Here is a 23968-nt window from a genome sequence, read left to right as displayed (position 1 = left end):
GTGGCTTGTTAACATGATCTCTGGCTAACTGGATTATCATATGGATTGTGCGGAGCTGTCACAGTCCTAGTTTGCTGGAACTACTACATCAGTTTGGGAGGTTGCTTTCCCAGCTGCTTCCCCTGGCAGAACTTGTATTTACCACCTTTTATAGGAGATTGTCAGAGGCTGACCAATATTACACTCTGGATCATTTAGGGCACATCTACACTGCAAAGACCCCAGTGAGTCTCAGTGCCTAGGTCAACTGACTCAGGCATGTGCTACAGGGTTAAAAATAGCAGTGGAGATGTTCCAGCTCAGGCTGGAGCCCCGTCTCTGAGAGCCACCCCTATCTTCAGTTTTCAGAGCTCAGGCTCCAGCCCGCTATGTGGCTAGTTTTAGCCTTGTGAGCCAGAATCAGTTGACCCAGGCTCTGAGACTCACGGCCACAGGGTTTTTTGTAGTGTACATGTATTCTTGGACATCTTGCTGAGCTCTAAGAGAATGAGCCCGGAGCTATGAGGCAGGCAGGCCCCTGCTCTAACCATACAACTGCCACCAACTCCCTGATTATGTTGGATCATATTAAAGAAGTTCTGTATTAAAATCACAAATGAGTTTGATTCCCCATAGTTTAAATTCCAGGGTATTACTAATTAAGAGGTCTCTTGGTTTTTGGTACTGTTTCTCTCCCTCTCTGTGTGAAACTTGCAAGCTGCTAATTGGGTTAGTACATTCTAAGACAGAGTCTGTTCTCAAAACAATTCTTTGTAACAACAACTACTCACACAGAGAGAGACTCAAAGCAATACTCTGTAACAAGAGAAACAGCACCCAGAGACTCCCCGCCCTTTTGTTGTATTCATCTCGCTTTGTTAACAATTGTGATTAAAATAGAGATAGAAGATGTATGTGGATGGACGCTTGGTGTGGATAATAACTGAATGATCAGGGAGGTGCCAGCCTAAGAATCCACTGTCCATCAGATGAAGAAGGCGTCAAGTGGAAATAACCAGAGGACCCCCGGAGGGCAGACTGGAATCCACCCAACAGCCTCAAGGATGGGAGAACCAAAGAACAAGATAACATCTGGCAGCACAGAGCCGTCAGGACTGTGCCATCTGCTGATTGATTCAGCAACAGCATGATGAAGCAATTCTCATAGACTGGCATAGGAAAAAATTCCTATACAAATGGACTCTAGAAAGTGAGAACTTTGGGGTCTGATTCTGCAAACCAACTTCCAGGAGCATCAGATGAGCATCTGACAAGGCCCCGCTCCCTCCTCATGTCCAGGCCACCTGGCCAGTGGCTTGGCATGAGCAACTCTAAGGCTGGTAACTATGATAACAACCTTGCAGAACCTCTGTGTGTGTGTGTATGAATGAATGTGTGAATAAATATGAAATTGAATGGAATGTTATAGCTATAACTAACTGCTTACTAGGATTCTTTCTGTATTCACAATAAATGTGGCATTTTGCCTTTTCCCCTTTAATAAGATCCTGCTGGTTTTTATTTTATTGGTATAACAGGTAGTCTTTGACTAGCCGTGTCTCTTCTTTGCCCCAACTGCAGCCCTTGTTTTAGGGAAGCAGATGAGATTTTTCTGGAGGCTAGAGTGGTTATGAGGATCAATTCAGGTTTGTATGGCACTTTGTCCAAAGAAAGCACTAGGCCAGGGGGTGGGCAAATTCCAGCCTGTTTAACATTTCTGTCTGGCCTCCTCTGCCCCCTTGCAATCTCCGAGTCCAGGCTGCTAAAAGTTCCATGGTGCAGTGGGTCGCTCAGGCAGGCTGCCTGCCTGCCATGGCCCCATGCTGCTCCCAGAAGTGGCCAGCTACTGCTGGCACCTCTCTGCGTGCCCCTGGCATGGGGGGGGGGAAGCGGCTCCACGTGCTGCCCCCACCCCCAGGACCATCCTCACAGAAACCTGCCAATGGGTGCTGCGGGGAGAGTGCATGCGTGCATGCATGGGCAGCGCACGGAGACCCGCTGCCCCCTTTTCCCCAAGGGGCGCACAGAGATGTGCCAGCAGCAGCTGTCCGCAGGCGTTTCTGGGGGCAGCGTGGGGCCACAGCATGCAGGCAGCCTGCCTGAGCCCTGCTGCGCCGCCGTCTGGGAGCTGCCTGTGGTAAGTGCCTTCTGGTCGGAACCTGCACCTCGCATCCCCTCCCACACCCCAACCCCCTGCCCCAGGTCAGAACCACCTCCCGGACCCTCACCCCCATCCCCTGCCCCAGCCCGGAGCCACCTCCTACACCAAACTCCCTTCCAGACCCCACACCCCTTCCATTAATGTAGTAGAAATGTGCAGCCCATGACAATTTACCAAAATTAGTGGAGTGGCCCCCCTGCAAAAATTATTGCCGAACCTCACACTAGCCCCATGCTAGCTCTCATCACTTCTAGATCCTGTTTTCCAGTGGGACTTTTACAGAGTCCCACTCCCTGCACTTCTTTGTGGATCAGCATAGAAAGGCCTATTTTTCTACAGACAAATGAGGGCCAGACCCTCACTCAAGTTCTCTAGGTGGTAAAACTGATGGCTGTACTGTGCCCTGTCCCACTGTATATTGCAGCATCTTTCATCTCTAGTGCTGGTGGATTCTGCCCAGCCCAGCCTCACTTTCAGAATATGGTCTTCCCTACATTTCTATTCATTACGGGCTCATCTACACAAACCCCTCCAGCGGCCCAGGAGGGGGGTCTCCTGTTGGCACAGGTAATCCACCTCCGCAAGAGGCCGTAGCTAGAAATCTCCTGGCGACTGAGTGCTGTCTACATCGGGGATTAGGGCGGTTTAACTGTGTTGCTCAGGGGGGTGTATTTTTCACCCCCCCGGGCAACGTAGTTATACTGACCTAATTTCCTAGTATAGACCAGGCCTAAGGGCTGGCCTACATTGGGAACTTACATCAGCATAGCTCAAGGATGGATGAAAAATCCATAGCCGAGAGATGTAGCTATGCCATCCTAACTCTCCCTACAGACAGTGCTAGGCTGATGAAAGAATTCTTCTGTCAATCTAGCTACTGCCTCTTGGGGAGGTGGATTACCTGTGCCAAAGGGAGAACCCCTCCCATTGGCGTGGGTTGTGTCTACACTGAAGTGCAGCAGCTGTGCCACTGTAGTGTTTCAAATGTAGACAAGCCCTAAAACAATATCCACTATCTCTATCCTATCAGCTGGACAGCCTGCCATAGCAAAACAGAATATCACCTAATCAAAGCTTCAGGATCAGGTTGGTAACAGCCTTTGGTGTTTTAACCTGAGAAGGGAAAGAAGGCCCTGGAATGCTATGTGCAATTTCACAGGGAGATCACATTGAAATAGGACTGGAAACAACCCAAAATGTAAAAATCCTTTATCTTGAACCCACTTTATGAAGTGGCACTGTTACAGTAGCAAACAAGTCTGGGTCTTATCCTTAGAGGTGCTATGCACCCACACCTCTTTGCCTTCCTTCCTTCTGAGATCAGGGCTTTAGTTTACTAGTAAGCATCACTTTTTTAAGTCAATTAGCGTCCTGCTAACAGATGCAGTTGCTGAGATAGTTGGCATCTAAACAGCACTTCTCCACTGTAGATCTCAAGTTGAAATAGACACCAAGATCGCTCTCTTACTTCTGGAGAAAATGAGTCACATGCTCAAGATCACACCGCAGGTCAGTGGCAGGAACAGAATCCAAGTCTCCTGTCTGGTGCCTTACCTACTGGACCATGCTACCTCCATACGTCTGCCGTTGCCAAGGGGAAATATTTGTGCGGGGACCGGGTATAGCACTCCAGGAAGGGACCAAGACTGAGAGACCCACTCCTCCCTCTATGTGCTTCTGTGGCAATTTTGGTGAATGGATCACTCCACGGGCAGGGCTAACTTAGGCCACATCTGATCTCTGGCAATTGCTCCTGGCTGCAGCCTACTGAAGACCAGGCCTGGCCATCTTCAAGATGCAGGACAAGACTGATTGAAAGCAGGTCTTTCAGAGCTCCTCTTTGTTACTATTTCCAAAGCTAAGATCTACTGGACAGTTACACTTCCAAGTCTGTACTGATCATATGTAGCCCAGGAGAGCTCACCTCCTTCCCTAATATTAGGCAGAGATGAATCACAGCAGCAGTTGGGCATGTTGCTGCCAGCATTCACAGCTGCTAAAACGTGAGAAGGTTCATGCTACCAAAGATACAGGTAAATTTTAACCCCAGCTCATCTCTGCAGCCAATGTCCTCCCCCACCCAGCCAACAATACCATTGTTATGAGTCAGGGAGGCTAACCTCTCTGACCATGTTGTCTAACTGGCACTGACTACAGGACTGGGTAATGTGCAACACAAATGGCTCCAGGATTACACTTTTTTCGCACAGTATCTCTTTACATGGCATTAAGGATACTCAGTAATTAAACTTCAATCACTGAACACAAGAATTTAAAACAGATGGACAATCATTTATTTATTAAAGAGTGCAAAACATTATACTATCCAAAGATGCATTATACAGAAACCGTGCTCAAAAGAGGCAAACGGGATATCTGCATAGGACTGACACATTGTCCATAGGATGGAAAAGATGTTTTATGGCTGTTGAGGCAGATACGTCCACTAGCTGCCATCTCTTTCTTTACCGCAATGTTGTTGTTTTACAAGCAAGCAAGACTTCCCCCTTACCACTCTAACCAGTATAATTACAATAAATCGCCTGAGATGATGTGTTTAATGCATTCTATATTACCAAAAAATTAGCTAGGGTTTCAATATGAGACAGTTTCCCATGCAGTAATTGTAAATAAAAATACACACAGCTAGACTGAAAAGCATAGAAACAATTCTCTAGTTATAGCATCTGTTGCACTTAGAGACCCCCCTTTGCCCATGTTACAAGTCAGCCATACAAATGTAGAAAATTGACAGCAAAAGGCCCTCAAGCTACAGAACACTCATTTTAATTATAAAACCCACATAACTATGCGTACTGAAAATTCACAGCAAGTTCTGCTTTCTCCTGCTGGCTGTATTTCAAAGTCAATATTAGAAATAGCACAGACTCCACTGACATCAAGGTCAGCTTGACCCCGGAAAAGAGTTTTTCAGATGGCAAATAATATCAATCAGTAAACTGTTTCCTAAGAGACCACATTTGTATTGAGTCAGTACAAATGGGTTTGGAGAACAGACATTTCTTCTAATAGGTGGGAATTTCCACTAAGGGAGCTGACAGTATGTGGGCTTAAGTCCACAAACAATGGGCCAAATCCTCAGGACTGAGGGGGCTTCTTTGCCTGTACTGCCAGCAAAAGCCTCCCATGAGGGTGGCTTACTTGGCCCAGAAGGATCACTTGAGCGTAGGGATGATTCTGAGGTAGTGTAGTGTTGATGGAGGGCTGTGGCTGGAGAAAAGGGAATATGGCTGATGATTCTGGGCTTGGTTTTTGGTCTCTTGTGGACACTGCAACAAGGCTCAAGTTTGTTAGAGCAGTTTGAGGTCTGCTCTAACACAGAGGGCTAGGGGATAGAAAGTCATACAGTACTACGATCAGGCCTCCTTTCCACACCAACCTCTGACCTGTGCGCTTTGGCCATTTCAGTAGATCCGGCCCCCATGTATATATTTAGTATTTGGATAGATATGCTGGTTAGTAGATCAACATGCTATGCACAGAGCATGTTATAACAATTGCAATGTTTGTAAGCACTTCTCAGAATTCTCTCCTGCCTCTAAAGTGGCAAGCTCTAAAGTGACAACTGACAAGCATAGATCTTCCCCTTCAGAAAGGCCCTTCTGCCCTAGGCACTGTACTATCCAAGGACCAGATAAGTTGTCAGGGTATCAATATATCCTGAATCCATTTAGATTGCTCCCCTACTTGCATATACAACCCCTGAAGACATTCCTCTGCAATATTAAGGCCATGTCTACACTATGGGGCTATATTGGTACAACCCCAGGACTGTAATTATTCCGGTATAACCTCGTAGTGTAGACACAGCCTAAACTAATGTGGAAGGGTTTTTTCCCCCATCGGTGTAGGAACACTACCTCCCTCCGCAACAGTAACTAGGTCGATGGAAGCATTCTTCACAGAAAGCTTGGTCTGTGAAAACATTGTTAAATCATGTAATGTTAGGATATTTGGCTTTCCTGAGCATTTAAATGGTTCAGATGTTTAGTTTCCTTCACGGTTTGAATCAAGTTGGGGAAGAAGATTTGAGCCAACTTTGAAAAGTGGGCAAGTATCATATTTAAAGTGTTCTCTAGCTTCTGTCTCTTTGTTCTGCCCACTGATATCCCAGAGGTACACCGACCTGCTACTGCACAGCTTTGTTTACAAGGGAGTCCTGGCAAGCTAAGGTCTCATCCCACACAGTGCTGAACCTTCCCTGACATCGGGGCGAGTGAAGCGGTGTTAAGTTCCTCTCAGAATTTTTCCCCCTGGTTAGAAGCAACAATCCAACTTTGGGTTGTGATAAACGTGAATTGTGTTCATGTCTGTTTTGATTTACAGAGATCAGGACTGGAAAAACAGTGTCTCCCTTTCTCATTCTTGGGGGCTGGCTGTTTTGCAGATGGTTTCACAACTATCTCCTTATTTCTGTTTGGTTTTAACGCTAATAAAAGAAACAGAAGACTGAATTCCCCAGACAATACAGTGGGGGGTGGGGAGAGATGAATGTAACGTATGTATTCAGAAGTCTGCAACAGACAGAAATTACTTCTAGTTCACTTCCCTATTACACACTGGTATTGTTCTGTCACTTCAGGGGCATAAGGGCTTCATCGCCATCTATCTGGCTTTAGTAAGAGTGATGTGTGCTGGTACCAATGAAGAATTGTTCCATTTACTTCCCTGGAAAAGGGAGTAACTTGCAGCCTAACGTCCTACCCACACAGAGCAGGAAAACAACCATCTTTAAAAAGCACAGCTAATGGCCCCTGATATGTAGAACTTGCTACTGTGGTGAAATTCCAGTTTGGCTTCTGATGGCAGCAGCTGGCTCTGTGAATCAGAGCTGCAGATGGTTTGAGACTCTCATTGATTTACCATGAAAGTGAAGCTAGCAATTGATTCCTAGAGAGAAGGGATTTTTGCAGGTACTGCTGAGATGTTGCTAGAACTCTAGCTGACAGAAGTTTGGTTATACAGTCATGAAAGAGATGGAAATGATAATGCCAGAGCATAAAAATCACCAGGTGAACAGCAATAAGCAGTTCTCTGAACAGCCGAACACGCAATTACAAGTGTTTGGCAGGTAACTATAGAGCTTCAGATCTGATATAATTATCACCAACAGAAATTTTAGTTCACGTTTTTTAGGGGAAATAAGCATGGCTTTTACACTGAGAAGTTAGTGTCTTACACAATCAAGAAGTTATCGACTTCTAATGACACAGCTCACAGAGGTGGCGGTCTTCGTGTCTTGTTCTACAAGTGTATGTAATTAATGAGGCAACCCAATGGTAATTTATAAACCTGAGAATTTTTTTCTGAAGATTTTGGTCAATTATACCATAGCTGTCAGGTCATAGATTTGGAAGAGATTTTCTGAAATCTTGTCAAAAATATCATCACACAATGAGTCAGCAAAAGACGCAATCTTTTTTTCTACACTGAGAACTTTGAACATTATCAAAGACACTTTAATTCCAATTAAAGTGCAGCATTCAAAACATAAGCAATGCAAAGATATCAGCCAACTATGTAGATGAAGACAGTGATTTTAAAGAAGCAAGAATTTGCCTGTAATTTGAGAAATTAAAAAAAAAAACATGAAACTTTGTGATTTTTAATTGAGTGATAGATTTTATATAGAAAAATAACAGAACTAGTTACTAATTCTTGCAAACCAAGAATCATATGAAATACTGATCACTGGTCCAACTCAAGTATTCAGTATATGATCTAGTAGTTTGAACAATTAAAGGAGTGGTCTTAATTAGGTCCAGTGTAAAATATTAACCTTTTGGCTAAGATCCAAAGATAGCTTCAATTTACACAGATATATCCTCCTTCCAGGGGACAGAAGGGAAAAGTAACACCAGGGGCTCAACCTCTTTTTAATCCCTCGCTTGTAAATTCTCTCTACTGTATGGAATTCATAGTCCAGGCACAGAAATAAAAAGGGGCTGTAATTAAATAGGGGGAATAATTAGTAAAACATCCTGCACTAGATAATCCAAAGGAATGACAAAGACTGAGCATAAATGGTGATTCAAAGCACAAGGTACCATGTCTGTCCCAAAGAAGCCAAATGCTTTTAAATGCAAACATCCTATTATCTACATGGGGGCAAAATGCACAGAAAACTCACTGAAGAAACACAGCTTGTTTAGTCTGGATTTCCAATGCTTCACAGAAATCAGGACCTTCTGACATGACACAGCAAATGACAGATAAATATATCAGCTCAGAAAAGACCCAACATATAGAGAGGTATGGCTGGAAATCACTGCATTCCTTCCACTGCTAACACAGTGGTTGTGAAAGGCATTTCTAGCACATGAGCATTCCATTAGTCCCCTACTGCATATTTTGTTTCAGTATCATATAAACTATAGTCACAGTTTACTTTCGAGCTGTCAAGGTTTAAAATCAGTGCATTCTTTAAAAGAATTAACTATTACAATGTGGGGAACATAATGTCTCTTGTAGAAAAGAATTTTTGAAATCAAATTAATCCAGGAACATTTTGCTCTTGTTGTGGCACTGGGACAGGTTTCTGTGGAGTCCCGGTGTGGCCAATAGAGAGCCAAGAAAAGATCATTAGGTTATTCACAACATTTTGGCCAAGACACAAGAGGGAAATTTGTTGGACAGATCCTAATAATAAGAAGTGCGTTAATCAAGGGCAGCAGAAAATCCTTTCCCCATTGTTGCTGGAATGTGCCATTATTCAAAGATCGCTGGGGATTAGCAAATTACTTTTGAGCGTTGCTTTTGTTATAAATAAGGAAGTCAGAAATGTCGTGCCATACGTTACTGTCGTCATACAGGTAAGTCATGGAAGATTGCAGAGAGGGTTGGAGAGTGTGCCGATGATATTCAAAGAGCCACAGAACAATCCCCCAAGTCACAGCAGCAAAGATCGGGAAAGGGTCCTGCTTGGGTTCTGGGATATAACCCTTCTCCACTGCCAGTCGGGACAAGCCAAACAGAATACGAGACAGCAGGTACATGTTTATCTACATAAAGAGAAAACCCAAGGAATATTAGCCTAGTAACATGGCTAGCAAATCCGACCAAATCAAGCAACTTGGAAATTAAAGACATAGAAAAAGTTAATATCTGACCATAGTTTACTATATAATTGCCTTCAACATTGTAGTGTGTGTTTGTATCCTCCTAACATGATTACTGTCCTGCTTTGTTCATTGGCACTCTAGTTCTGCTGAGCAATAGGTTTCATCTGGTACCACATGCTATCACTTGGCAATTCAGTTGTATTAGCAGTAGATGCTGCGTTGCTAATACACTTCACAAGGTGGAGTGAAATCAACTTTCCAAGAGCTCAGTCAATTGGCTCTGCATCTTCATTTTAAAATCCAATTTAGATAAACTGCATGGGCACACTTATATCAGTTTCATATCATTTACATTGGTATAACCTGAAACTGTACATTTTACTACGTCAGTTAAACAAATATAAGCCAGGTTTAAATCAAATTAAGTGTGTCCAAAGAGAGTTCTGTGGCAGTTCAACTATATCAGTTTTAAATCACAACTTCAGTTAAACCAGTGCAAGTCTATGCGTGGAACAGGCCGGCGTGGCTTTCCCAAGGCTATCCCACCAGTCAGTGGCAGAACTAGAAATACAAGGCAGGTCACAAGGCTCCCAATGCTGTGTGCACTACCCACTGATGCAAACTATTTTCCTCTAGGCTTTGACAGTAAACAAGCTAAATATGAAAGGTGGCCATATCACATTAGAGCATCACTTACAGCATCAGTCCTTTTTTGTTTTTTAAATCCTAGTCAAACCAGCTGGTACACAACATGTTTTTTGGGCAAGGTCAGAAAGATAAAACTCCACAAATACATTTGTTTACCTGGCTGTTGATATGATTGTTTTCACCAAACACTAACCAGCCTCCAACACAGGCTGCTACGAAGGAGTGCAACTGAAAGTTCTTTCCCTGTAGTCGGGATTGCAGCGCCATCAGCCCCTTGTAAGTGAACACAAAATACGCCAGGTTTCGGGAATGAGTATAAGTGGCCTGAGCAATCGCTTTCAGTTTCTCTCTTAAACTGAGCAAAGGAACAAACAAACGTTAGTAAAGCAATAACGTGGCCATCACACTGTTCACTCTGCTGGTACCTTGTCTACTTAGACTAAGGTTTTTGGGTCAAGAACATTCTACCTCTGTGCGTATAGCACCTGGCACAATGGGGCCTATTCTTGGTTAGGCCGTAGACACTATTGCAATACTTTTCTTTTCTGAATAGGCTCAACAAAAACAAAGCTGTGAGGATGGCTCATTTCACTGCTAGGTCACTGATCAGAATCCAGTCGAGGTCTGTGTGTACACTGATGATTTATCATCATTCCAGAAATTGACAGCCAGCCACTGGAGCAGCTGCATCAGCAAAAGCATCATTTGCGGATGATACTAAACTGGGAGGAGTGGTAGATACGCTGGAGGGGAGGGATAGGATACAGAAGGACCTAGACAAATTGGAGGATTGGGCCAAAAGGAATCTGATGAGGTTCAATAAGGATAAGTGCAGGGTCCTGCACTTAGGACGGAAGAACCCAATGCACAGCTACAGACTAGGGACCGAATGGCTAGGCAGCAGTTCTGCGGAAAAGGACCTAGGGGTGACAGTGGACGAGAAGCTGGATATGAGTAAGCAGTGTGCCCTTGTTGCCAAGAAGGCCAATGGCATTTTGGGATGTATAAGTAGGGGCATAGCGAGCAGATTGAGGGACATGATCGTTCCCCTCTATTCGACATTGGTGAGGCCTCATCTGGAGTACTGTGTCCAGTTTTGGGCCCCGCACTTCAAGAAGGATGTGGATAAATTGGAGAGAGTCCAGCGAAGGGCAACAAAAATGATTAGGGGACTGGAACACATGAGTTATGAGGAGAGGCTGAGGGAGCTGGGATTGTTTAGCCTGCAGAAGAGAAGAATGAGGGGGGATTTGATAGCTGCTTTCAACTACCTGAAAGGGGGTTCCAAAGAGGATGGCTCTAGACTGTTCTCAATGGTAGCAGGTGACAGAACGAGGAGTAATGGTCTCAAGTTGCAGTGGGGGAGGTTTAGATTGGATATTAGGAAAAACTTTTTCACTAAGAGGGTGGTGAAACACTGGAATGCGTTACCTAGGGAGGTGGTAGAATCTCCTTCCTTAGAGGTTTTTAAGGTCAGGCTTGACAAAGCCCTGGCTGGGATGATTTAACTGGGAATTGGTCCTGCTTTGAGCAGGGGGTTGGACTAGATGACCTTCTGGGGTCCCTTCCAACCTTGATATTCTATGATTCTAAAACCACCCGGGGGCTTTCCTTGTCTACACAATTTGCACTGGTGCAGTTTAACCCTGCTTGAAACAAGGTAAGTCCCACTGGGACTAACGGCAGTTCTCCTTGTCTGCCCTAGTTGTACTGGTGGCTGGCCCTCTGGGAAAAATCCCCAATACTGTATAACCAAGGCCTAGCTCAGAGGTGAGATATCAGCTTCCTGAATCTCTGAAACAACAGGCTGCATTCTGCTTGTCATCTGCATTTTTAAAAAGTCACATTGTGAGATTTTCCCATTTAGTTAGGAAAACAAGCATTTGATCTGAACAGGTCTGGTGTTTTCAAAGAGTTCACTTTTAAAAAATGGATGACTGTAGCATGCTCTCATCCTTACAGAGAATGCCAGAAAGGAAGAGCTAATGTCTGTACCTTCCACTCTTGAAGAGAAAGGTCATCACCAGAGCATGGGGGGCACGGATCTTTGCTCCATAGCTGCAAGAGAAAAATTATTATATGCATACACACAATGTTTTCAGAGGGCTTTTTATTAGTGTAAGCCAACTATTGATCTTTTAATCCTTATATTATAGTGGAAATAAACCACAAGTCATTGGTTGATCAGCTTAAGTCAATTTCAATACATGGCCTGATAATTCAATCAATGGGTTGGTAGCTTTATTTTTTATTTATATGGTATTTACAGCCAAATAGCCACAGGCTAATAGACTGTAACTTAAAAATAATGAAGGCAATTAAACCTAACACATTCCAAATGAGAATAAAACCAAACAACCTCAGCTGAAGTAAATAAAGAAATGCTAGCTCTGAGCACTTGAAAGGGCATTAGCACCTTTACAAAAAAAATAGGCCATGAATGCATTAATAGAGCCCTGCACAGATACAAAATTTGTATCTGATCTGCAAAAATGATCCACGGATATCTGCAGGGCTTGAGATGTAAACTCTGGATCCAAATCCATCAGCGATCTGCAAAAATGGTCCACGAATATCTGCAGATATAAAGCGGATATCCGTGGATTTTCAGGGCTCTGTTCATCATTCATAGTGCTAGTTATCTTTATTAAGTGCTCAGAGCTATACAGCTAAGTATTCAGTTTATCCTATTCCAAATGATGCAATTCAAAAGTGGATCAATGGGCCTTCTACACATCCATGTTTTAACCAAAATGTAACTTCATTTCACAATCCTACACAGCTCTCTGCTTGTTGATTTTGGAATACTAAACCTCAAACCTGCAGAGAGAAAACATTCATCAGGCCACAGAATTCATCTCATATTTTTCTTCTCCTCCTATTATTCTCGAGCTCCAAGTTTAAATCTTGGCAGATGATGGAGTTGGGCTTCATGGTCTAAGATTTGAACAATTTTAAATTATTGCAGCAAAAACATGAGTCACGAAATAAACTTCTTTCAGTCCTCTCTGCAGTTTCTTACAGCTTCTAGGATTGCACTATTTTCCCCCTTAATTTGAATTTATTTCCCCCAGATTAAAAAAATCCTCCAAAGTGTCTGCGTATGGGGTGTGGACAAAGATTTTAAACTCTGCAGCCTAAAATTAACTACCTGAACATGTAGCCTGATTTTCAGAAACGATGATCACCCAGAGCGCCTTCTGAAACCAATGGGAGCTATGAGTGCTCAACACCTCAGAAACTCAGGTGCTTTAATATGGTTTTAATTGCCTAACTTTAGGCATTCATATTTGAAAACATTGTTTTTTATTTAGATAGACTTAAAACAGGGAAAGTATCAGTAACTTAAAGGGAGAAAATTAAAAACAGTATGTTAGTATACGTTTAAATCTCCCCCACACCCACCTCCTCTTCACTGCTTTAATAACTAGCTTGCCATACTCTGACAAGTTTGGACTGAATCTCTGGCTACCTGACCATGACTCCCCCACCCACTCAGTTACTACAGACAAGTGGGAGCTGGCAACTAGGGCTTGCCTACATGGCCCAGCAAAACACACCAGGGTGGTGTGATTTGTAAAGTGCACCAACAGGTCATTAAAGCAACCAAAGTACTTTTTAGAGTGCACCAGCGGGTTCACACAGGGCCCTTAGAGCACAACACATTAGTGCACTTCACAAATCACAGCCTTTGGGTGCATTTTGCCAGCACCATGCCAACAAGACCAAAGTATATGTTTTCTTCCCTAAATATAGATAAAAGGCCTAATTCTGCTTCCACTGAAGTCAACAGAAGCAGGTACGACCCTGCTTTTAGAAATTAAGCCCTTCTTTGGAGTATTTTTTAAACATCTGTACAATGTATGGTCTTTATTCACAGCTCAAGTGAATGCAACTAGAACGCCTCTGAAAGGTATCAGCTAAGAAACAAACAGATTATAAATGCTTTTCCAAGGGGCAAAAAGAATTGCCCTACTGTTAGTCTGTATTCGCAAAAAGAAAAAGGAGTACTTGTGGCACCTTAGAGAGCTTATGCTCAAATAAATGTGTTGTGGCACCTTAGAGACTAACACATTTATTTGAGCATAAGCTCTCTAAGGTGTCACAAGTACTCCTTTTCTTTTAACATATCAGAATACAGTTCTTAAAATTATCCAAAAAATGTGTGAGTGGGTCTGTCATAACCTGGGAGCAGCAATTTTGATAGGACTGTGCTTAAAGTGCACCCCACAAGGACAGCTTGACTTTATTTTATTTTTGCTAGGTCTGTGACCCTTTGTAATCCACCTTTCTTGAAGCACTGCTGGAATAAGCTGTAAAGAGCTCCTCAAATTAAGTTACAGAAGCTGCTCCCTGAAATGCATGCTTCCTCCGAGGGAGGTCGCCTGTACTGCAGCGGACTCTGGTGGGGCAAGGGACAATCCTACGGAACCCTGAGTATGGGCCTGGGGAGAAAACCCCCTCCCACCTCACAAGTACAGCATGTGTGTGTGCGCGGCCTGAGAAGACAGTCGAGGAGAGCCTGGAGGAGAGCCTCCTCCCCACCAGGCACAGCTGGGCACGGGTTAGCAAAGCCTGGAGAGGAGAGCCCCCCACAGGCACAGCCCAGGGGGGAGGGCCTGGAGAAAAGAAGGACCCCCCACAGCACGGGGGTGAAGGGAAGCGACTGGAGGAGAGAGCCCCCCCACCCCACAGGCACAGCCCAGGGGAGGGGAGCAGGGCCTGGAGGGGAGAGGAGTTGTGTGTCCGTCCCCCCCCCCCCCACACACAGGCGCAGCCCAGGGGAGGGGAGCAGGGCCTGGAGGGGAGAGGAGTCGTCGTCCCCCCCCCCCCACACACACACACAGGCGCAGCCCGGGGGAGGGGAGCAGGGCCTGGAGGGGAGAGTCTCCCCCCCACCCCCACACACACACAGGCACAGCCCGGGGGAGGGGAGCAGGGCCTGGAGGGGAGAGTCTCCCCCCCCACACACACAGGCACAGCCCGGGGGAGGGGAGCAGGGCCTGGAGGGGAGAGTCTCCCCCCCCACACACACAGGCACAGGCGCAGCCGGGGGAGGGGAGCAGGGCCTGGAGGGGAGAGTCCCCCCCCCCCCCCCACACACAGGCACAGCCCGGGGGAGGGGAGCAGGGCCTGGAGGGGAGAGTCATCCCCCCCCCCACACACACACAGGCACAGCCCGGGGGAGGGGAGCAGGGCCTGGAGGGGAGAGTCTCCCCCCCACACACACAGGCACAGCCGGGGGAGGGGTGCAGGGCCTGGAGGGGAGAGTCTCCCCCCCCACACACACAGGCACAGGCGCAGCCGGGGGAGGGGTGCAGGGCCTGGAGGGGAGAGTCCCCCCCACACACAGGCACAGCCCGGGGGAGGGGAGCAGGGCCTGGAGGAGAGAGTCCGTCCCCCCCCCACACACAGGCGCAGCCGGGGGAGGGGAGCAGGGCCTGGAGGGGAGAGTCATCCCCCCCCCACACACACACACAGGCACAGCCCGGGGGAGGGGAGCAGGACCTGGAGGGGAGAGTCTCCCCCCCACACACACACACACAGGCACAGCCGGGGGAGGGGTGCAGGGCCTGGAGGGGAGAGTCTCCCCCCCCCCACACACACACAGGCGCAGCCGGGGGAGGGGAGCAGGGCCTGGAGGGGAGAGTCATCCCCCCCCCACACACACACACAGGCACAGCCGGGGGAGGGGTGCAGGGCCTGGAGGGGAGAGTCTCCCCCCCCCCCACACACACAGGCGCAGCCGGGGGAGGGGTGCAGGGCCTGGAGGGGAGAGTCTCCCCCCCCCCACACAGGCACAGCCCGGGGGAGGGGAGCAGGGCCTGGAGGAGAGAGTCTCCCCCCCCACACACACACACAGGCACAGCCCGGGGGAGGGGAGCAGGGCCTGGAGGGGAGAGTCTCCCCCCCCCCACACACACACAGGCGCAGTCGGGGGAGGGGAGCAGGGCCTGGGGGGGAGTCTCCCCCCCCCCACACACACACAGGCGCAGCCGGGGGAGGGGTGCAGGGCCTGGAGGAGAGAGTCTCCCCCCCCACACACACACACAGGCGCAGCCGGGGGAGGGGTGCAGGGCCTGGAGGGGAGAGTCTCCCCCCCCCCCCCACACACAGGCGCAGTCGGGGGAGGGGAGCAGGGCCTGGGGGGGAGTCTCCCCCCCCACACACACACACAGGCGCAGCCGGGGGAGGGGAGCTGGGCCCCGCACCATGGGACGGCACTAGGTACAAGGGTGACCCCGCTTACACCGCTCCGTTCCGGAAGCCCTTGAGCACGGCCAGCGCCGCGCGGTATCTGCGCCGCTGCAGCAGGGAGTTGACGGTGTAAAGCAGGGTCTTGAGCATCGCCTGGGCCCCCATGGCCGCGACGCTCCGACCGGGGGAGGGGAGGGGGCCCGCTTCGGCAGCGCACAGAGCCAATGGGAACGCTGCTAAACAGGTCCGGGCGGGCAGCGGGCACCACGAAGATGAGGTTCCGCATCTGCGCGGAGCGAGCTCAGCCCATCACGCCCCGATGAGCTCCCTCAACCACCCATCAAACCTCTGACAAAGGGAAGACGCTGCCCTGCCCCTTTAAGGAGGGGATATCGAAAGTGATCTTGCTATTGGGGAAAGGGCCCAATACTGCAGCCAATCACAAACTTTCCCCTCCTCCAGGTCTGTTGCAATTGGCCAGAACAGAAGCGACTCTCTTCCAATGAGGGTTGGCCCTCTGGCGGGCCGGTTGTGGGGTGGCTCTTTCGCTGCCGTGTGGGGCTGGAGGTGGGGGCTGGGAGCGCCATGCCTGGCCCCTGAGGCGTGTTACAGCCACTGCGGGTCCCCGGGCGGGGCCACAGGCATGGCTGGGGAGGTTCGGGCTGCGGCGCCCGGGCTCGTGCCCTGCGTCTGACGGGCCACGTACCGGTCGCCCAGGGGAGGGCACAGAAACCCTGTGCTGGGCACGAGGGGAAGTCTCTTCCTAACCTCTGCCACTTAGTGATGGGTTTAGTTTAGCAGCCTTCTAAAAGAAAAGTATTCTCTCCGCTATCACCACTGAGGGTCTCATTACCTCTGGTCTTTTTTTGAATTCTGTGAAACACGTTAGCTCAGTGTTGCCCAGTGGCAGTGAGTTCCACAGGTTAATTGTGCATTGTGTGACACTCCCCTGGCCGACACCCTGAGAGCGAAGGGCTAGGAGGTGCAGATGGATGCCCTGATTGTCAGAGCCCTTGGCGCCTGGGACCCCTGCAACGAGCATGTGCTGCAGACCTGCAGGATTGGTCGCCGCTATGCCCTGCTCATGTGGCGCCTCATGGTCTCTGACACCATATGATGGCCCAGGGACATCTACACCGCACACATCACCAGCCACCGACAGTACCAGGAGATGTGAGCCAGAGCGACGTCATGCATCGACTATGAGAAAGGGACTGAGAGACTTTGTTGGACCATATGAACTAGAACCGTAAACTCACTAAACATTAAATCTCACCAAATGAGGGTCAATCCAGTCTCATCATCGTATCCCCTTATTATACTCCACACCTGAACATAGCCATTATATGAACAACATACCCTCATATCTCAATGTCTGTACTTTGACCCTTTAAGCTTTTACCCCCAATCAGGGATATTGCAGATTATGTATTCCTTATGCCATCCAATCTTAAACTGAATTTCGCACCCCTTCATAATCTGTACTTTATTCCCTGATAACCAGACACTCCTACACTTAAACTCTGCACTGTTTACTTTTTTTTTAAAACATCATCTTAATACAAATTTTTAAACCTGAAAAGGTCATCTTTTTGCCAGGTTTAAATGTATTCTTTCTCTCTAGGCTTGGCAGAATCTGATTTTTATTTTAATTTTGACAGATAATATCAATGTTTATTTTTAAGCATATTTAAAGCATATTTTTAGATTAATTTTTTGTGTTGTGTAGAATTATTGGTTTTAAGCTTTTTTATTTTTATCTATTTACATTTTCACAGTTGTAGGAAATCATGGAAGGGGCAGACAATAATTAATGACGGTAAATGCTGAGATTCAAAAAGTTAAAAGTTTTATAAACTCTTAAAACAAATTGTCAATATCATATGGCAAAATGTAGAAAGTAAATATCTTTAAATGAGCTCTGATAACGTTGACATTAAAACATGTTTTATACACATGAAGGTCTGACTCTACTAAATTCTCAAGCAGGATTTTTCTTATTTTGCCTAACTGTAAATTTCTATCATCGATAAGAATATTTTTTCATAAATTTATGTGTGTACAGTGAAATCAGTGTTTACCAACATTTACCAATAAAACTCTAATCCTAAAAGCGTAGTTTTATTGAATAACCCCTTATTCTTGTTTAGAGAAAAGTTTAATAGAAGCACTTCATTTACCTTCTTTATGCCCTTCGTTAGTGTGTATACTTTTTGTCATATTCCCTCTTATTCATCTCTTCTCTAAACAGTTCAGTCTTTTCAGTCTCTCTTCATATGGAAGTCTTTCCGTACATCTAACAATTTTTGTTGCTCATCTCTTTACCCCTTCAGGTAAATCTACTGACAAAGCCCTGTTTAGAATTAGCCAATTTCCTCATTACGACCCTTACCAGCTCTACCAATTTTAATGGCATAAGTCTGGGATCCGTCTATTCTACCAAGAAGCCCCTACGATTGATCAGTTACTATGTTGTTGTTATGTGTATTACCATAGCACCCACTCATGGATCAGGACCATATTGTGCCAGGTGCTGTACAAACACAGAAGAAGAATAAAACAATAATACCTAACTAAGTATATGGTGATAGTCAATTTCATCACTCTGGCTGTCTAGGTTTGGCTCGATTCTACCTCTAGCCAATTTCATGGTGGGATCAACTAATTTCATTATCATCCTGAACTGTGGAATCAGCCAGTTTCACTGTTGCAGCACTCAACAGGCTTAGTGGATTTCACCAGTGTGTTCCCTCTATTGTATGAGAAATTTTACATCATCATCTCATTGATTTATGTTGTGCTGTTACAACGTAATCAGTGGTGAGCTGGAGCCGGTTCGCACCGGTTCACTAGAACCGGTTGTTAAATTTAGAAGCCCTTTTAGAACCAGTTGTTCTGCAAGGGAGAACCAAATCTTAAAGGGCTTCTAAATTTAACCAGCCAAAAATGGTGCCTTAGGCGCCAACTCCATGGGTGCTCTATGGTGTGGCAGCTCCCCGCCCCATCCCCAGCCCCAGCTCACCTCCGCTCCGCCTCCTCCCCTTCTCTGCCCCACCCCCGGCATCCTGCAAATCAGCTGTTCGCGCGGGAAGATGGGGCAGACTGAGAACCAGGCTGCAGCTTCGCACTCAGGCCCAGGGAGGTGGAGGTGAACTGGGACACGGAGGGGGGCGCGAGGAGGGCCACCCGTGCCGCAGCCGGTAACCCAGGGGGCGCAAAGGGGAACCGCTCCCTGCCCCAGCTCACCTCCGCCACCCTCAGCCTGAGCGGGAAACCGCCACCTGCTTCTCAGCCCTCCCAGGCTTCCCACTGAACAGCTGATTCGTGGGAAGCCGGGTGGGGGGGAGGACGTGGAGAAGCAGAGCAGGGCAGTGCATTCAGGGGCAGAGGCGGAGTGGAGGTGAGGTGAGCTGGGGCCAGGCGCAGGGCAGGGAGCTGGCGGTGGGTGCTCTGCACCCACCAAATTTTCCCCATGGGTGCTCCAGCCCCAGAGCACCCATGGAATCGGCGCCTAAGGCGCCACTTTTGATGTGATCAGTGGGGGGAGCAGCTGATCCCCCTGCTCCCCCCCAGTTATGCTCCCCTACCCCATGAGCCAGATGGACCTGCCGGATGCTTCCTGGGAGCTGCCGCAGGTGAGCACCACCAGGACTCCCCACCTTGTCCCCCGGCAGGTGCCTCTGGCTCTTAGGGGTAGGTCGGGCACCCATTACGATGGCCCACGAGACCCTCCTGCCCGGTTCTGGGGGCAGTCAGGGGACAGGGGAGAGGGGTGGATGGGGCAGGGGTCCTGGGGGGGGCATCAAGAAATGTGGGGGGGGGGATTGGATGGGGCAGGAGTCCTGGGGTGTCGGGGTGGGCAACGACCCCCTCATGGGGTGAGGAGGGAACCCGTTGTTAAGATTTTGGCAGCTCATCACTGGACATAATGATCCCAGAACAACTATGTTTGGGAATGCAAACCCCCAAAAGGTGGCAAACCCAACCGCAGAGGTCATGACAGCACAAGCTTCCCTTCTCATTACAATGTGTCTCCCCTGGGTTAAGGAAAATAATCCAGCATCTCTCCCCGCATCAGGTACAGTAATGCTGCCAGCATTCCCCCACTGGTTTCAAGTTCCTTTTTTCTGAGAGAACTCAAAAGGTGATACTGGCCAACTGCTGTTCTGCCCTGAGGGCTCTCTCATGCAAGGCTCTGAAGCTTTCTGTCCTCTTATTACATGTGTGTATGAGGCAGTTAGGAGGGTTGGGAAAGAGTTATGGCCTGCAGTGTCTTTAGAAGGACTTTTCTGATGCTGCTGAGGGATGGAGATAAAGTTGATTGCAGCAGTTCACAGAGGAATACCAGCACCTGTCACAATGGGAGATCAGACAAAGGGCAGGGTTATAACTAATTATAACTTGTTTTGGTCTTATCAACACAGGCAAGATCAAAATGTGTTATAACATGGTCAGGGCAATACCACGTGTTTAGCAGTGATTAAAAGTGGTAATATCTACCATGTAAATGGGCCCTAAACCAGGAACACCCAAAGTGCAGCCAGAGGGCCAAATATAATCATTTCAAGATTCTTAAAGGGATCATATTTAGCTCTCAGTTTGAACATTTGTCATCCTCTCTCTGTAACTGCCGGTTTTTACTGCTTGAATTGAACCAACAAGAAATTTCTGTTCAACATGGAAAATGCATGCATCAGCAAGTATTCTAGTCCTGGGTATCTATTTTTACTAACAGTAAATGTAGCTGATACTGTTCTTGAGTTCCTTAGAAGCCGTCACTACATCACTTTTTGGTGCTTTGTTGGACATCCCTCCACTAAGGGCCAAATGCTGGTCCTATTGAGGCTGCTGGGACTTTTACCAGTGACTTCAACAGGACCAGCACTTGACTCTAAATGGTCAAGCTGTAGCCTGAAGGGTCCTTCCTGGTGGCCAGCACACTGAAATATTTTGAGAAAGAAACAGTGGGGGACAGGTGGTGGGAGGGAAGCTGGGTTTTTCACAAAGTGGTCTGCAAAATGAAGCAGTTTGAGATCTCCTATATCATTCACAGACAAAAAACTATGTTAAAATAGAATCAAGGTTGAGAATGTATCTATTAGGGTATGTCTACACTACGAAATTAGGTCGAATTTATAGAAGTCGGTTTTTTTGAAATTGGTTTTATATATTCGAGTGTGTGTGTCCCCACAGAAAATGCTCTAAGTGCATTAAGTGCATTAACTCGGCGGAGCGCTTCCACAGTACCGAGGCAAGCGTCGACTTCCGGAGCGTTGCACTGTGGGTAGCTATCCCACAGTTCCCGCAGTCTCCGCTGCCCATTGGAATTCTGGGTTGATATCCCAATGCCTGATGGGGCTAAAACATTGTCGCGGGTGGTTCTGGGTACATATCGTCAGGACCCCGTTCCCACCCTCCCTCCCCCCGTGAAAGCAAGGGCAGACAATCATTTCGCGCCTTTTTTCCTGAGTTACCTGTGCAGACGCCATACCACGGCAAGCATGGAGCCCGCTCAGGTAACCGTCACCCTATGTCTCCTGGGTGCTGGCAGACGCGGTACGGCTTTGCTGCACAGTAGCAGCAACCCATTGCCTTCTGGCAGCAGACGGTGCAATATGACTGGTAGTCGTCCTCGTCGTGTCCGAGGTGCTCCTGGCCACGTCGGCTGGGAGCGCCTGGGCAGACATGGGCGCAGGGACTAAATTTGGAGTGACTTGACCAGGTCATTCTCTTTAGTCCTGCAGTCCTATTGAACCGTCTTATGGTGAGCGGGCAGGCGATATGGACTGCTAGCAGTCGTACTGTACCATCTTCTGCCAGGCAGGCAAGAGATGAGGATTGCTAGCAGTCGTATTGTACCATCTTATGCCAGGCAGGCAAGAGATGAAGATGGCTAGCAGTCGTACTGTACCATCTTCTGCCAAGCAGCCATGAGATGTGGATGGCATGCAGTCCTTCTGCACCGTCTGCTGCCAGCCAAAGATGTAAAGGATAGATGGAGTGGGTCAGAACAAGAAATAGACCAGATTTGTTTTGGACTCATTTTCCTCCTCCCCTGTCTAGATCACACTGCAGTCAGTCACAGAGAAGGCGCAGCGAGGTTAATCTAGCCATGTATCAATCAGAGGCCAGGCTAACCTCCTTGTTCCAATAACAACGATAACTTTGGTGCACCATTTCTTATTGGAACCCTCCGTGCAGTCCTGCCTGAAATACTCCTTGATGTACAGGCACACCCTTTGTTGATTTTAGCTCCCTGAAGCCAACCCTGTAAGCCGTGTCGTCAGTCGCCCCTCCCTCCGTCAGAGCAACGGCAGACAATCGTTCCGCGCCTTCTTTCTGTGCGGACGCCATACCAAGGCAAGCATGGAGGCCGCTGAGCTCATTTTGGCAATTAGGAGCACATCAACCACCACACGCATTATCCAGCAGTATATGCAGCACCAGAACATGGCAACGCGATACCGGGCGAGGAGGCGACGTCAGCGCGGTCCCGTGAGTGATCAGGACATGGACACAGATTTCTCTGAAAGCATGGGCCCTGCCAATGCATGCATCATGGTGCTAATGGGGCAGGTTCATGCTGTGGAACGCCGATTCTGGGCTCGGGAAACAAGCACAGACTGGTGGGACCGCATAGTGTTACAGGTCTGGGACGATTCCCAGTGGCTGCGAAACTTTCGCATGCGTAAGGGCACTTTCATGGAACTTTGTGACTTGCTTTCCCCTGCCCTGAAGCGCATGAATACCAGGATGAGAGCAGCCCTCACAGTTGAGAAGCGAGTGGCAATAGCCCTGTGGAAGCTTGCAACGCCAGACAGCTACCGGTCAGTTGGGAATCAATTTGGAGTGGGCAAATCTACTGTGGGGGCTGCTGTGATGCAAGTAGCTCACGCAATCAAAGATCTGCTGATATCAAGGGTAGTGACCCTGGGAAATGTGCAGGTCATAGTGGATGGCTTTGCTGCAATGGGATTCCCTAACTGTGGTGGGGCTATAGACGGAACCCATATCCCTATCTTGGCACCAGAGCACCAAGCCGGCGAGTACATAAACCGCAAGGGGTACTTTTCGATAGTGCTGCAAGCTCTGGTGGATCACAAGGGACGTTTCACCAACATCAACGTGGGATGGCCGGGAAAGGTGCATGATGCTCGCATCTTCAGGAACTCTGGTCTGTTTCAAAAGCTGCAGGAAGGGACTTTCTTCCCAGACCAGAAAATAACTGTTGGGGATGTTGAAATGCCTATATGTATCCTTGGGGACCCAGCCTACCCCTTAATGCCATGGCTCATGAAGCCGTACACAGGCAGCCTGGACGTGGTCAGGAGCTGTTCAACTACAGGCTGAGCAAGTGCAGAATGGTGGTAGAATGTGCATTTGGACGTTTAAAGGCGTGCTGGCGCAGTTTACTGACTCGCTTAGACCTCAGCGAAACCAATATTCCCACTGTTATTACTGCTTGCTGTGTGCTCCACAATATCTGTGAGAGTAAGGGGGAGACGTTTATGGCGGGGTGGGAGGCTGAGGCAAATCGCCTAGCTGCTGGTTACGCGCAGCCAGACACCAGGGCGGTTAGAAGAGCATAGGAGGGCGCGGTACGCATCAGAGAAGCTTTGAAAAGCAGTTTCATGACTGGCCAGGCTACAGTGTGAAAGTTCTGTTTGTTTCTCCTTGATGAAACCCCCTGCCCCTTGGTTCACTCTACTTCCCTGTAAGCTAACCACCCTCCCCTCCTCCCTTTAATCACCGCTTGCAGAGGCAATAAAGTCATTGCTGCTTCACAGTCATGCATTCGTTATTCATTCATCACACAAATAGGGAGATGACTACCAAGGTATCCCAGGAGGGGTGGTGGAGGAGGGAAGGAAAATGCCACACAGCACTTTAAGCACAGCAC

The 23968-nt window shown here is 47.9% G+C and overlaps 1 protein-coding gene across 1 annotated transcript; it reads right to left on the bottom strand.

The window, feature by feature from the left end:
• Positions 1-4411: 4411 nt before the first annotated feature.
• Positions 4412-16404, bottom strand: PXMP4 (peroxisomal membrane protein 4). Its single transcript, XM_084646184.1, has 4 exons — positions 16121-16404; positions 11866-11928; positions 10027-10225; positions 4412-9162 (listed from the first exon to the last, which is right to left on the bottom strand). The coding sequence occupies exons 1-4, from the start codon at positions 16231-16233 to the stop codon at positions 8899-8901; spliced, it is 639 nt and encodes a 212-aa protein (XP_084502310.1). The 5' UTR covers positions 16234-16404; the 3' UTR covers positions 4412-8898.
• Between the last annotated feature and the right edge of the window lie 7564 nt (positions 16405-23968).

This window comes from Lepidochelys olivacea (genome assembly GCF_965140295.1).
Source record: "Lepidochelys olivacea isolate rLepOli2 genome assembly, chromosome: 13".
Taxonomy (NCBI): Eukaryota; Metazoa; Chordata; order Testudines; family Cheloniidae; genus Lepidochelys; species Lepidochelys olivacea.
Note: the sequence above shows the minus strand (reverse complement) of the source record. Positions and strands in the feature narration are given on the sequence as shown.

What these genes read in the sequence shown, in the direction of transcription:
- PXMP4 (XM_084646184.1), bottom strand. Translation starts at nt 16,233, where the DNA reads ATGGGGGCCCAGGCGATGCTCAAGACCCTGCTTTACACCGTCAACTCC. An exon ending in GGCTTCCGGAACGGAGCGGT is followed by an intron (nt 11,929 to 16,120) that starts GTAAGCGGGGTC and finishes TTTCTCTTGCAG; the next exon opens with CTATGGAGCAAAGATCCGTG. An exon ending in ACAATCATATCAACAGCCAG is followed by an intron (nt 9,163 to 10,026) that starts GTAAACAAATGT and finishes CTCTTTATGTAG; the next exon opens with ATAAACATGTACCTGCTGTC.